The following is a 15,921-nucleotide window of genomic DNA, read 5'->3' on the forward strand; positions in this document are numbered from 1 at the left end:
TTGATGTCGTTCATCAGAGGCTCTGCGTTTTGGAGAAGAGACTGTTTTCTGCCCACCTTCTTCCAAATACGTAGAACTCTTGACTTTTGACAAGATGAAGTTAGCTCGCTTGGTTCCTCTCCAGCTTCTTCATGTAGAAACAGATCACTGTCTACTTTGCATAGTTTCTATTATATGTCTTTTTGGGCAGATTTGTACTCAGTTGTATATATCGTCATCAAAATAACTAACGAACTTGGCCGCTTCTCTTTAGACTCCAGGAGAGAGAGAGAGAGAGAGAGAGAGAGAGAGAGAGAGAGAGAGAGAGAGAGAGAGAGAGAGAGAGAGTCGATTGTTTAGTGGAAATGAATGATGTAAATACAACGTGGATATTTACCCACCATGAGGGGGTCAGCTACCGCCAGGGGGTGTGATATTTGAATAGGAGATCTAACACATTCTAGTTCGCGCGCGCGTTTGTGTTGAGGGCCAACCCAGTGGGATCTTAACCTTTCAGCTTGAACGATTATTTTTCCAACTATGATGTGCTTATGATGCTAATCAGATGTCCAATACCAGTACATGGATGAGGTGGTTTTCAGCACGTAGCACGCATGACTTTCGTGCGTACGTATGTATGTATACGTGTTGCTGAGCATCAAGACGGCGGGTCTGCAGCTGGTTGGGGTTCCTTTACCAGACTGTCAATGCCGCCAGTGTTGGTGGCACTGCTGGCTGGCTCGGTCAGGCAGCCAATCGCTGACACCACGTGTGCTGCTGCTCCTGCTCCTGCTCCTGCTCCTGCTGCTCCGCTTCTTATATCGTTGTCGCTTCTGTTGTGTGTAACGAAGGACATGGCTGTTGCCGCCGCCGCCTCCATTATATTTCTCTCTCTCTCAAAACGTTGCTCCCACATTTATTTCAATTCCACCTGCATGACTGATGAGAGATCGCTCAGCTATGTCGATCAAGCTGTGGGGCGTCAGAGATCGTGGTGAGATCGGAGTGGCGCGGCATTCCCGCAGAGTGTTGGAAGGAAGGAACAAGGGAGGGAGGGCGGGCGGTGGCGGCAGCAGCAGCAGCAGCGGCTCCCCGGTCGACAGTGCCAGCCCTTCTGGCAGGTCGGCGGCGGCGGCGGTGGTGGTGTTGGTGTTCGTTTAGCGGACTAGCTTCCGATTGAGATGGAAGTAGTGGGAAAGACTTGAGCCTCAGTGCCTAGACTCTCGTGTCATTCTCCGTCCAACTGACTGTGGAGTTTTTCCCGTCAATATTTTATAAATGTCACCGTTGGAGAGCATAATCCAGGGAGACCACATTTCGGCCGGCAATATTGATTAGAACGTGTCTACTGAGGACGACGACGACTCGTTGAATTGTGTTGGAGAGAGAGAGAGAGAGAGGGAGAGAGAGAGAGAGAGAGAGAGAGAGAGAGAGAGAGAGAGAGAGAGAGGCCGCCAGCTGGTTGATGCAGATAGCAGCCAGCCAGCTCTCTGCTCTGCTCCCTGTGCTCCCTCCCTCCCTCCCGACACCACCATCTGTTCGTTCAGTGACCACTTCGGTACCTGGAGGATGCACATCATAAAGAAGTAGTGCAGTTGGCGTCGTCCGTCGTGATCGTGGCAGTGGCAGTGAATGGATGCATTGTTAGCGCATCCAGAGGTGCAGCCGAGGGAGGCCTCCTGTGTTTCCCGTAGTGTGGGTGTTTTGAGGCGGTGCTCGGCTGACATGAAGAAGCGATCGTGTTCTTAGAAAGGAATCGCTCTCGTGAATGTGCTTGCGCTGTGTAGTTGCTTGCCTGCCTGCAGGAAGAAAGTCGAGTGAAGGGGTGGACGGGGGAGGGGCACGCCTCGCCTCGCCTCTCATGCAGAAGTCTTCTTCTTCTTCCTCCTCCTCCTTCTCCTCATCCTCTTCTTCTTCTTCTTCTTGTTCTGGATGGCAGTGAGGACGTGGAAGAGGTGGGTGAGGAGGGGCGGAGGTTGTGCTTTGGGAAAGGCGTGAGGCGGCGTGATGCAGCAGCATCCTCCACCTTCTGCAGGGCCTGCCTCAGCGCCTTGTCCGCCTCCGCCTCCTACTCCAGCTGCGGGATACGGCTACGTGTGGCCACCGCCACCACCACCACCGCCCCCATCAGCACCGGGCGCCCCTCTCCTCCGGGTGTACGATCGCCTCGCCACCCACTTCCTTCGACATCAGGCCTTCACTCCCGTCGATCTCATCAGAGCAGCGCCTCTCTCCGTCATAGCCAACAAATTGCCGCAGGGGCCTCCTCACCACCACCACCACCACCTCCACTTCTACTGGCATAAGCAGAGGGCTCCTTCCGCTGCACCAGGTCAGTTTTGGTCTCTGCTCTGTGTGTGTGTGTGTTTGTTGGGGGGGGGGGGGGGTGTCTGTTTTTTGCTTCAATCAGATCATGAGAAAAAGTGCATCTCCAGTCGACTGTTGTGTGGCGAAGGGGAATCCTTTCGTATCTTATTGATCCTGTCTTGACGCGATTCGCCAGAATGGTCTCATGGAGGTCGGCCAGGTGAGGTTGAACACGAGTCCCAAAAGTTGACAGGAAGTGAGTCACACAACAGACAGTGTGCTTCGAGTCGTAACTATGTTGCCTTGCATAATGCAGGTATGTCATGCGTTACAGGGACTGGAAGGACCGACCACCTGACAGGGGGCGGCAGCGGGTTTTGTCGGGCAACGTCCTTGAGGGGAGGGCGCCGCTTAAAATGATTCAGGTTCCCGTCATTCCTTCCTTTCATTCCGCCTCTGTGTCAAAGCTGTTCTTCCTCCATTTTGGTCGTATAACTCGGTACATTTATCATTAAACCCCTCACCCCCTCCCCCGCCTCCCTCTTGCATACCATGGGAGACAATGTTTATTTTGGGACTGGTTTTGAGTATTGAGTGTGCATAAATAGACATGAACTAGATCCGAAGACATTTCGAGTGAAACTACAGCTGTATTTACTGTTTGAAGGACTGCATGATGTCTCTTGCACCTTTTTTTTTTTCTTTTATTTATTCTATAGCTTTTAGCTGCCTATTGAAATGTTCAGTGTGATTCGTGTATAGGGTAGTTTAGGAAAATCGTAGAAGTACTCTCCGGACACAATAAATACTGTCATGCTGTAAGAAATATTAAATCAGTCAATTTCCGTGGATGACATTCGTCGTGCAATACGAGGGGGAGGCGCTTTCTCTGCCTCCAACTGTGATTTCAGAGATTTGTTGTGAATATCATGTACGAAACCAGAGCGGTGCTGCAACCCAGACTCCATTGTGCTCATATTTAGGAGCTACCGGTTATGACAAGACTCGATGTTGCTACATACTGCGATATCAGTGTTTGTTGGTCATCATGGTGTAGGTTCACTTGCGTGGCTCACCAGCGGGGCACCGAACATTGATCACGCCGCGGGAGGCTTTCCATCTTCAGCCCAGGTATTCAATTAGGGTTACACCTAATTGAGTCGCAAACGGGATAGAAAAAGAAATGGGTCACCCCTTCACCCCTGGAAGGACCCTGGAAGGGGGCTTCCAGAGAACCAGAGGGTGCTGTGCATAGGGAACAAGCTTCAGAAGTGTGTGTGTTGTATATATATATATATATATATATATATATATATATATATATATATATATATATATATATATATATATATATATATATATATATATATATATCTATGATTTCCCTTCGTTTACATATATGAAAATATATTAATTCCAGAGTAGAGAAACGACACACACACACACACACACACACACACACACACACTAATTGACAAGGGACTGACTGACCTGGTCGGCAACCAAGAGAGAAGCAGATTTTGACAGCTATGTCTATTCTTGCCGAAATTGGGTTCCGTTTCATAAACTGTGAAGCCCTTAATAACGAATTCACTTTATCTAGGAGTAAAAACTTATGCACAAAAGGAACTGTGTATTTAGTGGGCTGCTTTCTCCACGTAGTCAGAGCCTTCAGAGCTTGATACCAATACGACAGGGACTTATTCACTGTGCCGTCAAGAGCAGTCAAACTGTTTTCGACTCCACTCTGTGTGTGTATGTATGTATGTATTATATATATATATATATATATATATATATATATATATATATATATATATATATATATTCATGCATAATTCAGGTTCATTACTTGAAATCGAATTCAACACATCTTCACCAAGATAGCAGCTAATCAGCTAATCAACCTCTCTCCGTCAGGACGAACTAAATGCCCATTTTGCAACGTAGGTATTGATAATAGTCATGTTACTTATTCACATGGGAATTTTTTCAACTCAAATATGACGGCACAAATACCCTTTAGTATCGAATCAGCATAAACGCCCAAATAACTTGCGCCCACGGGGAATGATGTATGTTAAAATTCCGCCTGCTCGAGTGACCATTTGAAATTGGGCCTTTGGGCAGATGTACTTATCGGGGTTTCAGATGTAGAGGCTGCTCCGATGCTAAAGTGGCTTCGAGGTTGAGGGTTTGTGCTGCTTAATGTATAGTGTATACAAAAAAGTCACACGAGAATTAGGGGCAAGTTACCATAAATAACCACGTTATAAAACGATCGCGTATCTCTGTGGCTGGAGATGGATTGATTTTGATTTTTGTCTTTTTCTCATCCTGATTGATACAGGAATATGTACAGTGGAGTTGAAATTGGAGGGAGAGGTGCAGACGGCAGTACAGTATAGTTACTTATGTGTGTAAGTTGTTCCTGAGGTCAAGAGAAATCGTTAGCGCCTCAGTGGCGTGGTTGGTATGGTGTTGACGTCCCACCTCGGAGGTCGCGAGTTCGATTCTCGGCCATTCCATTGAGGAGTGAGAGATGTTTATTTCTGGTGATAGAAGTTCACTTTCCACGTGGTTCGGATGTCACGTAAAACCGATGGTCCCGTTGCTGAATAACTACTGGTTCCATGCAACGTAAAAACACTATACAAACAAAAGAGAAATCGTTATGAAGGGCTCAATCTTTTATGAGAATAAAAGTGACATGATAATTCGTGACAAAACTGTCACAAATTCCACGTAGCTGCTACCAAGAATTCGACAGAAGTGTGTGTATGGTAGAATTGAAATTGGCGCCTGTCTCTTGTTTTGGCTGAATGTCTGCATCTTGCATCCAACTCAAAAGGCAGAAGTTCGAATCCTTACTTAGGCAGATCCACGTACCACATTTAGTAGGTCCAAGTTGGTTATAAATAACTGCAAGGAAAAAATTATTTAAATAACAAAGGGTATTTATAGGTTGATATTTGTTAATACTGAATCAGTGACTGAATCCCACGAAAAAACGTAACAGCATAGTTTGGCATAGTAAAACCTCATGAAAACGAACACCAGGAGTTTTTTTTTATTGAGAGGAGAGAGCTGACTATGAATGAGGACCGGTTTGATACGATAGCGTTTTATCTACTGGAAAGGAGGTCCTGGAATATGGAGTCAAGCTACAAAAATCTTGGATATTGGATGATGTCTGGAATGGCATATGTACAAGAAAAAAAAAAAGACGAATGGAAAAGGTAGACAAGTTGCGAGGTGGAGATGAAGAACGCCAGTAGATATTTGAACGAAGGTCACGAAGAGCCGAGAGAGAATATAATTTTTGACTGACGGCCTAATATTGGCAAAGCCAGGTATTGAGGTAGGTAGGGCCATTGGAGTTAGGGGTGGCCAACACGTTAGACTGCGTGAGAAGAAAAAGAGGAAAAAGTCAGGCGAAAAGGGATGATGGGTGAACTGTAACATCAGGAAAAGGATCACGACAACACTGGGCAGAATAGTTTAGGGCTGTTGAATAATAGATCTGACAAAAAGAATGGTAGATTGGAAATCATATATGACGATGGAATGACAGAGAATATTTATCTGAAACTGGAATGACACTTCTTACACTAATTAGGCTGTTCTGCAGAATATGGAATGAGGAAGCAATGCCTGATGATTGAGAATTGGAAGTCATAGTCATGGTGCCAAGGTAAGTGCCCCGACTGACTGGTATGGGGAGAACAGAGCATGGCACTGTAGACTGCTGTAAGGGGCCATGTGCACTGTGTTCATTTTTCCCGGGTGGAGAAAGAAACTGAAAAAAGCTTGGAGATGATCAGACTAGGTTTGGAAGATGGAGGATTTGCCCAGTAGTATAAAGAAAGGCATGCTATTACTGCTACAATGTGGCAATGTTAGGGAATTTAACAAGATGTTTTTGTTTATTATTATTATTACGAGAAGACTTTTGACATAATTGTTCAGATTTTCATATTATGAATTATAGCACTTAATTGACGTCACCCATGAACGAAACAGATGCAAAGTTAATGGAGCTGTGATAGAAAGTTGAAAGACTTAAGATATGCAAAACACCACACGCTTCACAAAGCTTGCAAAAAGTGAGAATGGATTGTGCACGACGGGAATATGAATCCAGGATTCTATGAGTTGATTCTCTCGGATATCTAGAACAAGTGGTCTCTAACCTGCAACGAGTCTCTCGGTTAAGAGTTAGTGAAAGATGAAATAAGCACTGGGCAGGCTAAGATTCCAAAATCAGATGACTGAAATTTCATCCGAAGGTGAGAACCTGGAATAGTCTAGTACTATATAGTATGTGTTGCTATAATGACAGGGGTCGTATTATGGCTGTGAACCTGTGTGTATCTAGAAGGCTTTGTCTGTTTAGAAATAACGCTTGACGGCGAACACTGGAAATTAGATTGCAGGATGAGTTAAACGAGAATTCTACCGAAAGGAAACTATTGGAGTAAGTTCCATCTGGAGATAAGATGACGATGGAAGCAAGATGGAGACAGCTTGGACTTGTCCTACGCGCAACCCTGAGGGATGATGCTGCCATCCCAGCCTCCTCCTGTCACTCGTAGTGCTCAACCAAGTACTACCAGGGGGCAACTGCTGACATCATAGATGCACACACATCCTTGGGATTGTGAGAAGGAAATAGCCGAGCTGTATCCACCGTCCCTTCATCGTTATGTACTGTGATCTGTATTTAAACCTGATTTCCACTTTGGTCACCATGGCTGACTCTCCGGTTGTCTTACTTCTAAAGTTTTTCCTAAAGCATATTCTCTAACTGGCAAAATCTTCGTCATACCAAGATTCATTTAGTATAACAGTACAGATCATGCCAGACTTTTTTATGAAATTACTTTTGAATGCAAGTTCACTTTATTTGATTTCCTAATGTTATAGCTAGTTTTCACGGAATTCCAACTCAAGCAAACCTGAATCCGCATTCTCTAAACTTCCAAAGACGCCTATTGTGGCAAAGGCGCCGTTCCTGTCGGCCGTTACTCGAGAGGTTCATACTCAAAACACCGAGTGTGCGCCGCCGTCTTGGAAATATGGCGCCGTGAGAGCCTTTGCGCCAGGGCTGGTTAGAGCAGCCTTTGAGGTGGGAAAGGCAACTTTGGGAATGACAACAAGTAAGAAGAGGATGTCTCCTACCTCTTTTATACGTCAATGGGACGCCATTATACATAGTTTTATTTTGCAATTTACACTAATTGCTTTGTAATAGTGTGATTTTCCTCTGCAGACGTTAGATTTAAAGTTATTGGATGTGTATTTAAAATTATTTCATATATACAATCTAAAATTCCTATATTATAATATGATTGTTTTGACCTTTAGTTATCATATATCTTATAAAATGTTCATGTATAATCAATGCTAGAAAAACAATATATCTTTTAAAGTCTTGTTTAATAAATCTCAATACAGAAAACACATCTTTATACTATGTAGCCTACTATATGCAAAGGTGAAAATATGTATGCAATTTCCCTGCCTTATCATTTCTCTTCTGGTACTCATAAGGCACATTAAACATAGATTAAGGTGGTCTGAGATAAGTACAGTACTACATACAGTGACTCACATTATGAAATTAATGCCACCTAGATACAAATAAGTTATGAAATAAATGAATTTGATGTTCATATTACCTAGATACAAATAGGTTACTGTATCACTGAATGACCCTTAATAATAGCAATATCAATGTATAACATAGTACATTATCTGCAAGAAAGAAATAACATACTAAAGTGAATAAAAAATAAAAACTTACAATAAGGTAGAGTTCACAGAGGTGTAATTTTATACTATTATAAATAAGAAAACATGCATTATAGCCACAATAGAGAAATAACATGAAATAGCATTGTAAATAAACAAAAACTCTACTAAACTTATCACAATAACACGGGATCACAAGTAGCACAATATAATAAGAGTAAATGGAGGAAAAAAAAATAAAGCTCATTAAATAATGGAGTGATTAGCATAAGACAATGAGGTAGTATATCACATTACTCTTAACCAAAAAAAAATTACAAAAACTAATCTCAATAATGAAGAGGTATATGACATTTATCACATTATGGGCACCCTTGGTATAGGAACATATAAGGGATGAAATGAAAAAAAAAATAGATTTTATTACTGTATAGACTATATTAAAAGTACTACCACTTTAAAAAAAAATTATGCATTATATTTCTTAAGGACACCAGTCATGGTTACCATGCTGTCAGCTATTACCTTTACACTTCCATTTAATTCTTTTACACTTTCATTTAATTCTTTTTGATTAGACAATATATCCTGAAAAATATCAGAAACATCTGCCAACACCAGTAGGCCCAATCTTACCAAAGCTCCCTTTGAAGGTTCTAGAGCTAAAATTTCATGAGGACCACCACTTTAAAAGATAATAATACAGAAATGTAATTGTGTTATTATTGACAGTAATTACGATCAATGACTTCCCACATCTCTACCTCATTAAAAGAAAAAAAAAGTCAGGTTAAGAATCGGTCTTGTAGATAAGACCCTTTTAACAAAACGGACCCCAGTTTTATCCTTTTGAGCAGGTCCCTTGTTCGTGACGGACTGCTATTCTTCAAAAGCTCCTTAACTTTTTAACCTAACCTAACCTAAGATTAAATGGTTAACATTCATTTGCGGCAGAAATGCCATACTTAAAAAATCTCTTAGAATTGTGTAAAATATTAAAATAAAATGATCTGGTTAGGCAAGGCATAGGTATTGGCAACTTATGCAATAATACCCACAGGCCTAGGCATATCATCACAGCTTAGGCTAAAACATTTATTTCCAAAAACATTTATTTCCAAGCAATATCATAGGATACTTTTGTATAGCCTAACATATAGCCTACTAGGCATATATGATAACTAGCATGAAGTTAACAGTACAACAACATAAGCCAAGGCCTAGCCAAAACTCGCTTCAATCTAGGTATGTATGGCAATTAGTCTCTGCTAAATTAGGGAGGTTGCTTCCTTTTCTTAGCCACAGGGTCCATCGTGTCGCTCTTTAATCGCTCTGCCATCAACAATCAGCTGATATGCTGCTGTATTGTGATTGGTTCTCATAATCTAGGCACCTATGATACGGGCGATGTGATTGGCTGGACTATCCAAAGGCGCCTTTGACAAAAAGGCAGCCTTTTCGTTTAAAGGCGCCTTTGAAAATCTTTGTGTATACGATTTCGCCTTCGTCGAAATTCGCCTTTTGTCAAAAGGCACCTTTGCGTAAGGCTTGTTTTGAGTATGCGGCCCCTGTACTGGATACCCGAGTCTCTGAATATTATTGGAACGTTTCAGCCTCTTTCGTCCGTTTTGCCTTCAGTTAATGTCATATTATCGTCCTTTTGTGCACACGCACTCTGTCCTCAGTACTATTCTGTTTTTCTTAGATTAACTTTGACTGGGTCCTGTCACCAGTTATGTTGTATTTTATGAAGCACTGCAAATCTTGTCATGTTTGGTTGATTAACAGGGCATCCTATGCATATTCTAAGTCTGTTCATTAGTATTATTCATCCAGTGCGTAGCATCTCTTCCTACTCCCACCAGATTTATTGGTAAAATGATAGAAGATCGAATAGCAAAAATGGCATAACACTCCATCGTAGTGTTCACTGTTTACTGCAGATTCTCGTGACGAGGCCCTTCAACGTTCACTTTGCATCTACTTCGTTCATGCATGATTTCAGAATTGGATATAATTAACGGAAATTGCTTACTGTTCATTGGAGCCTATGAAACGCCTTCTCTAGAAGCCATGAAGGAAAATATCTTAGAAGGGCATGGTAAGAATCTGCACACTGCTGCACAATATGTCTAGCAGAAATATTTGATCTGGATAGTCCTGCCTGTCATGAAACCCGCTTTTCTACTTATGGTGCCTGTTGCCTTTCTTCAGTCTACTGAGATTAAGGTCTTCGAATGAGTTCATCACAAGCGGCAAGTTCCCTGTCCATGCAGCCACAATATTCGCCTTTCTTTGGTAACTGAGTTCTGAGTAGAACTTCTGACCTCCAGTCCTCCTCAGCCATAAGGCTTTATTTCTTCAATCCATGTTCTGCTAAATAGTCTATGCTCTTCTCTTTTTTTTTTTTCACCTGTCGATCGACATTGCACTTGAAAGAACAATAGCTTGACGACGATTGATTGAATGGAACATGTCCGAGTGACGTCGGTTTATTTCCTGTAAGTGCTGTGAACCAAATGAAAATTTACTTAATAACCTGAATTTTTTTCAGATCTGTATCGTGTCCGTAAGTAAAGCCATAATCAAGTTGAGCGACTGTAAAAAGAAACGCGTTTTCAGTCCAAAATGATATTGTATAGTTGTTGCAGTCGGGATCTTGAAGTGTGTTTCTGATACACAGTTTTTATTAACAGCAGAACTGTTTGTTTGCCATACATTTTGGAATAGATTGGAATGGAGCACACCCAACATTTAGAGAACAGTGTAACGATAATCAACATTTTATAGCAACCGGGTTCTGATTTCGATGCGGAATTGATAAAAATCATAGGATGCGAAATTTTATGGGGAGGTCAGTCAAATGCCACCTACATATTTATTATATATCCATCCATCGGTGGGAGAAAAGGGAGTTGCCTGGGTTTGGAGCCTTTTCGAAACACAGGAGGCGTATGATAGCACTGCTATATTCATTTGCTTGGCTTTTGGAGGTTATGTCTGTGATTCAATAGTTCCGTTGCCCCTGTTTCTAGCTGCTTAAGCTAAATACTCATGTATTTCAAAACAATTCTTGACAACATTAGAGCAAAATGAAAGAAGGCAATATAGCACAAAAGTCTAAAATGACTTTTGTGCTATATTGCCTTCTTTCATTTTGCTCTAATGTTGTCAAGAATTGTTTTGAAATACATGAGTATTTAGCTTAAGCAGCTAGAAACAGGGGCAACGGAACTATTGAATCACAGACATAACCTCCAAAAGCCAAGCAAATGAATATAGCAGTGCTATCATACGCCTCCTGTGTTTCGAAAAGGCTCCAAACCCAGGCAACTCCCTTTTCTCCCACCGATGGATGGATATATAATAAATATGTAGGTGGCATTTGACTGACCTCCCCATAAAATTTCGCATCCTATGATTTTTATCAATTCCGCATCGAAATCAGAACCCGGTTGCTATAAAATGTTGATTATCGTTACACTGTTCTCTAAATGTTGGGTGTGCTCCATTCCAATCTATATATACTGCAGCAGCTCTTTGCATTAATATAAATGAGATTTTTAAAAAGGCTGAGTATCACATCATATAACACAGAATTATACGAAAAACGCTAATAAAGAAATTGTTAGTGAAATGACGTGGAGGGGACAAGAAAGTGTTCACTTTGGGGAACATGCTAGGCCTAGGTGGTTACCCTGCTCCTGCCATAACTGCAGGAAAGTACAAACACACACAGGCTCATATATTCTCCCTTTTTTTTTTTTTTTTTCTCTGTCGAAGTCAGTGGCATCATTTGTAGAAGCTGTCTTTGGATTTAGACTTGGAATTAGTCTGTATTTCTTTATCTGAATAACCACTGGTTCCATGCAGCATGAATTAAAAAAAACATACCATTTATCTTCAGGTCAGCTGCTCAGGAATTTGAAAAAAAAAAAAAATTACATTTACTTCTATTGACTTATCATAGTCGAGGCGTCTTCAGGACTGGATGACAAATCAATAGAAACAGTTTTTATTGCGACATGCAGACTTAACAGATGAACATGAAATGTAAAGTATGATGTTACAGGAGTGATGAATATCTACCAGTCGACAGGTCTCCCGTCTCTGGCCGATAGTTTTGATCTGTTCCATTGTCGGTATTTTCTGTTATATTCGAAGATGATCTGTCGCTCGTTGTTGCCTCCGGATTTTCATAAATGTTTTGTGGTTTCCCTGAAGACGGTAGGATGAAGTCCAGGTTCCTTTGTGTTGAATACTGGCCCTTTATGCTGAAGGCTTTCCGTAACTTGTCCTTCAGTACATTTAAAAATGTATACTACCAGAGTGTGCAAATAAAGCCATTGACTTTTGTGTTTAAATATTTTTATACACACACACACCACACACACACACACACATATATATATATATAAATATATATATATATATATATATATATATATAGAATGCTGTCCATATATGTGATATAAAATTTAGGCCAAGTGCTGGTTCCTATGAGGTCATTCAGCGCTTAAAGGGAAACTATAGGGCATGTAGGTTTTAGAAGTGTAACATGAGAAAGACGTCACAGTTGCACTGAAGCAGTTGTCAGTAGAGGGTGGACAAGATGGAAAAAAGAGAATATGAACGGATGTACAGTATAGAACTTTAGGTAATGCCTACAGTGCACTACATGAGGTGTACTGACGGCACCTTACGGAATCCCTCCTACGGGATTTCCGTATGTGTGGGGTAGCTTGTTTCCCAAACTGAGAATTGTGTCAACCCATCCAGGTCATTGTCAAATAAGTTCTTTTATCAGGGTATTTGAAGTCATTCTGGTTAAATGTAATGTGAAGCCTATTTTTAAAATTAATATTACTATATACACTATATATATATATATATATATATATATATATATATATATACATAATCATATTATATATATAATTATGTTATACATACATACATACATACATACATACACACACGTGTGTATGTATGTTAAGCCTAGTATTACTTATCACAATTTACATCATAAGTGAGGAAAGCAGGAATGAGTCTACCCAGGTGTCAGGAGCACCGATAAAGAGAGAGAGAGAGAGAGAGAGAGAGAGAGATGATCTTCTTGAGGGAGGGAGAGACCGAGAGAGATGAGAGAGGAGAGAGAGAGAGAGAGATGTGATGTGTGAGATAATTGATCAGTCTTTGCAGAAAATGAAAAAGGATGATAAAAGGATAACAAAAGACATATAGTATAAGATGAGGTAGAGAAATATAAGGCAAAACAAAATGCAGACAGACTATCAGAGTGACCTGAAAAGGTAAGACATCGTTCATTGACGGAATTGTGAACGCTTACCTTTCAACTAAATGCAGTCCTTCTTTACAGTTGGCAGTAAGACTGTCTTCAGCTTTACAAATTCTCTTCGTAATAATTTTGAAAAAATGACATACTTTAACCAGCTCAAGACCCTGGTATGTTTATTGACCTCTAATTGAGGAATTACGTACCTGAATGGCTGTTTGACCTTTTAATTACACCATTACGTTATCAACTGTATTAGTCAGTTGACGAAAAATCCCTTCGATCAAATGTAGTTCAACAAAACTTCTATTCAGTGAAACTTCTAGATGACGAAATGTAGTTCAACAAAACTTCAATTCAAAGAAATGTAATTCAATGCAACTTCTAGATGACAAAACGTAATTAAACAAAACCTCTAATCAATTAAATATATTTCAACAAAACTTCTATCCATCGAAACATAGTATGACAAAACTTCTATATGACGAAACGTAGTTCAACAATACTTCTATTCGAGGTAACTTCTAGATGATGAAATGCAGTTCGATAAAACTCTGTTTGATGAAACATAGTTGAACAAAACTTCTAATCAACAAAATGTAGTTCAGCAGAACTTCTATTCAAAGAAACTTCTAGATGACGACGAAACGTAGTTCAACAAAACTTCTATTTAACAAAACTTCTAGACAATATGTAGTTCAACAAAACTTCCATTCGATGAAACGTAGTTCAGCAAAACTTTTATGCGATGAAACGTTCAACAAAGACTTTTAGACAATGATATGTAGTTCAGCAAAAATTCTATTCAACGGAACTCCTATTCGATGAAACGTAGTTCAACAAAACTTCAATTTGTCGAAACTTCTAGACGAAATGTAGTTCAACAAAACTTCTATTCAACGAAACTTAGTTCAACTATACTTCTATATGACGAAACTTCTAGTCAATGAAACGTAATTCAACAAAACTTCTATTCTATGAAACATAGTTGAACAAAACTTCTATTCAACTAAATATAATTTAACGAAACTTCTAGATGACAAAATATAGTTCAACAAAACTTCTATTTGATGAAATGCAGTTCAACAAAACTTCTATTCTTTGAAACATAGTTCAACAAAACTTTTATTCGATGAAACGTTCAGCTAAACTTTTATTCAACAAAATTTAGTTCGACGAAACTTCTAGATGACGAAACATAGTTCAACAAAACTAATATTCAACGAAACATAGTTCAACGATACTTGTATTCCTTATATTCAACGAAACATTGTTCGACAAAACTATTCAATGGAATATAGTTAGACAAAACTTCTGTATAATGAAACGTAGTTCAATGATACTTCTGTTTGACAAAACTTCTGGACGACGTAGTTCAACAAAACTACTATTCAATGAAACTTAGTTCAACTATACTTCTATTCGACAATACGTAAGTAGACAAAACTTCTATCCAACGAAACATAGTTCAACAAAACTTCTATATAAACTTCTATTCGACAAAACTACTAGACAACGAAGCGTAGTTCAACAAAACTTCTATATAACGAAACATAGTTCAATGATACTTCTATTCGACAAAACTACTAGACAACGAAACATAGTTCAACAAAACTTCTATTCAACGAAAATTCAGTTCAACGATACTTCTATTTGACGAAACATCTAGACGACGGAACATAGTTCAAGAAAAGTTCTATTCGATGAAACATAATTCAACAAAACTTCTAATTCGATGAAATGTAGTTCAACAAAACTTCTATTCAATGAAACATAGTTTAACGATATTTCTATTTGACATAACTTCTAGTCGACGAAACATAGTTCAACAAAACTTCTTATTCGATTAAATGTAGTTCAACAAAACTTCTATTCAATGAAACATAGTTTAACGATATTTCTATTTGACATAACTTCTAGTCGCCGAAACATAGTTCAACAAAACTTCTAGTCGACGAAACATAGTTTCACAAATATTCTATTCGATGGAACGTAGTTGAACAAAACTTCTATCCAGCAAAACGTAGTTCAACGATATTTCTATTTGGCGAAACTTCCAGCCGACGAAACGTAGATTAGCAAAACTTCTATTCAACGAAACGTAGTTCAGCAATACAGTGGTTACCCTTATTTGTGGGGATGCTTACCAGAACCCCCATGAATACTTGGAACTGCCTAAAAAAAAACGATTATAACTGCCTATCTTGAAAGTTCAGATACCAAATGTATACCTTAAGGAACATCCTACTTCAAATATACCTTAAATTACTATCCTATTAATCTTTAAGATTATAATATCAGCATAATTTCGACGTCATCTTAAACGTTTTACCAATAAAAAATATATACGTATTTACAGCCAATAACACAGAAAGAGAGAAAGACCATTGAATGGTAACATCATATATCTGACCATCAAGAGTGAAATTATGAAATATTTCTGGGACAGATGATAATAAAGGGGAGAAATAGAGGGAGAGAGAGAATAACTCCTTACGACTCCAACTCCCTTCCCTCCACCAATAGTACATCAAACTATCATTTACTCCCCACCTTCCTTTCTCGAAGTGGATAAAAAGACTGGG

General features: G+C 39.7%; 1 protein-coding gene across 2 annotated transcripts in view; it reads left to right on the plus strand.

Moving 5' to 3' along the window:
- The first annotated feature begins 687 nt into the window (after positions 1–687).
- LOC135222061 (actin nucleation-promoting factor WASL-like) overlaps positions 688–15,921 on the plus strand; it is a 73,759-nt gene continuing 58,525 nt past the window's right edge. Inside the window, exon 1 of one of the 2 annotated variants that reach the window (XM_064260210.1) lies at positions 688–2,311. In XM_064260210.1, the coding sequence (XP_064116280.1) occupies positions 1,987–2,311 (325 nt within the window). In that variant the 5' untranslated portion in view covers positions 688–1,986. The remainder of the gene's footprint in view (positions 2,312–15,921) is intronic. The other variant, XM_064260208.1, reaches the window with a different exon arrangement.

This window comes from Macrobrachium nipponense, chromosome 3, assembly GCF_015104395.2.
Source record: "Macrobrachium nipponense isolate FS-2020 chromosome 3, ASM1510439v2, whole genome shotgun sequence".
Taxonomy (NCBI): Eukaryota; Metazoa; Arthropoda; class Malacostraca; order Decapoda; family Palaemonidae; genus Macrobrachium; species Macrobrachium nipponense.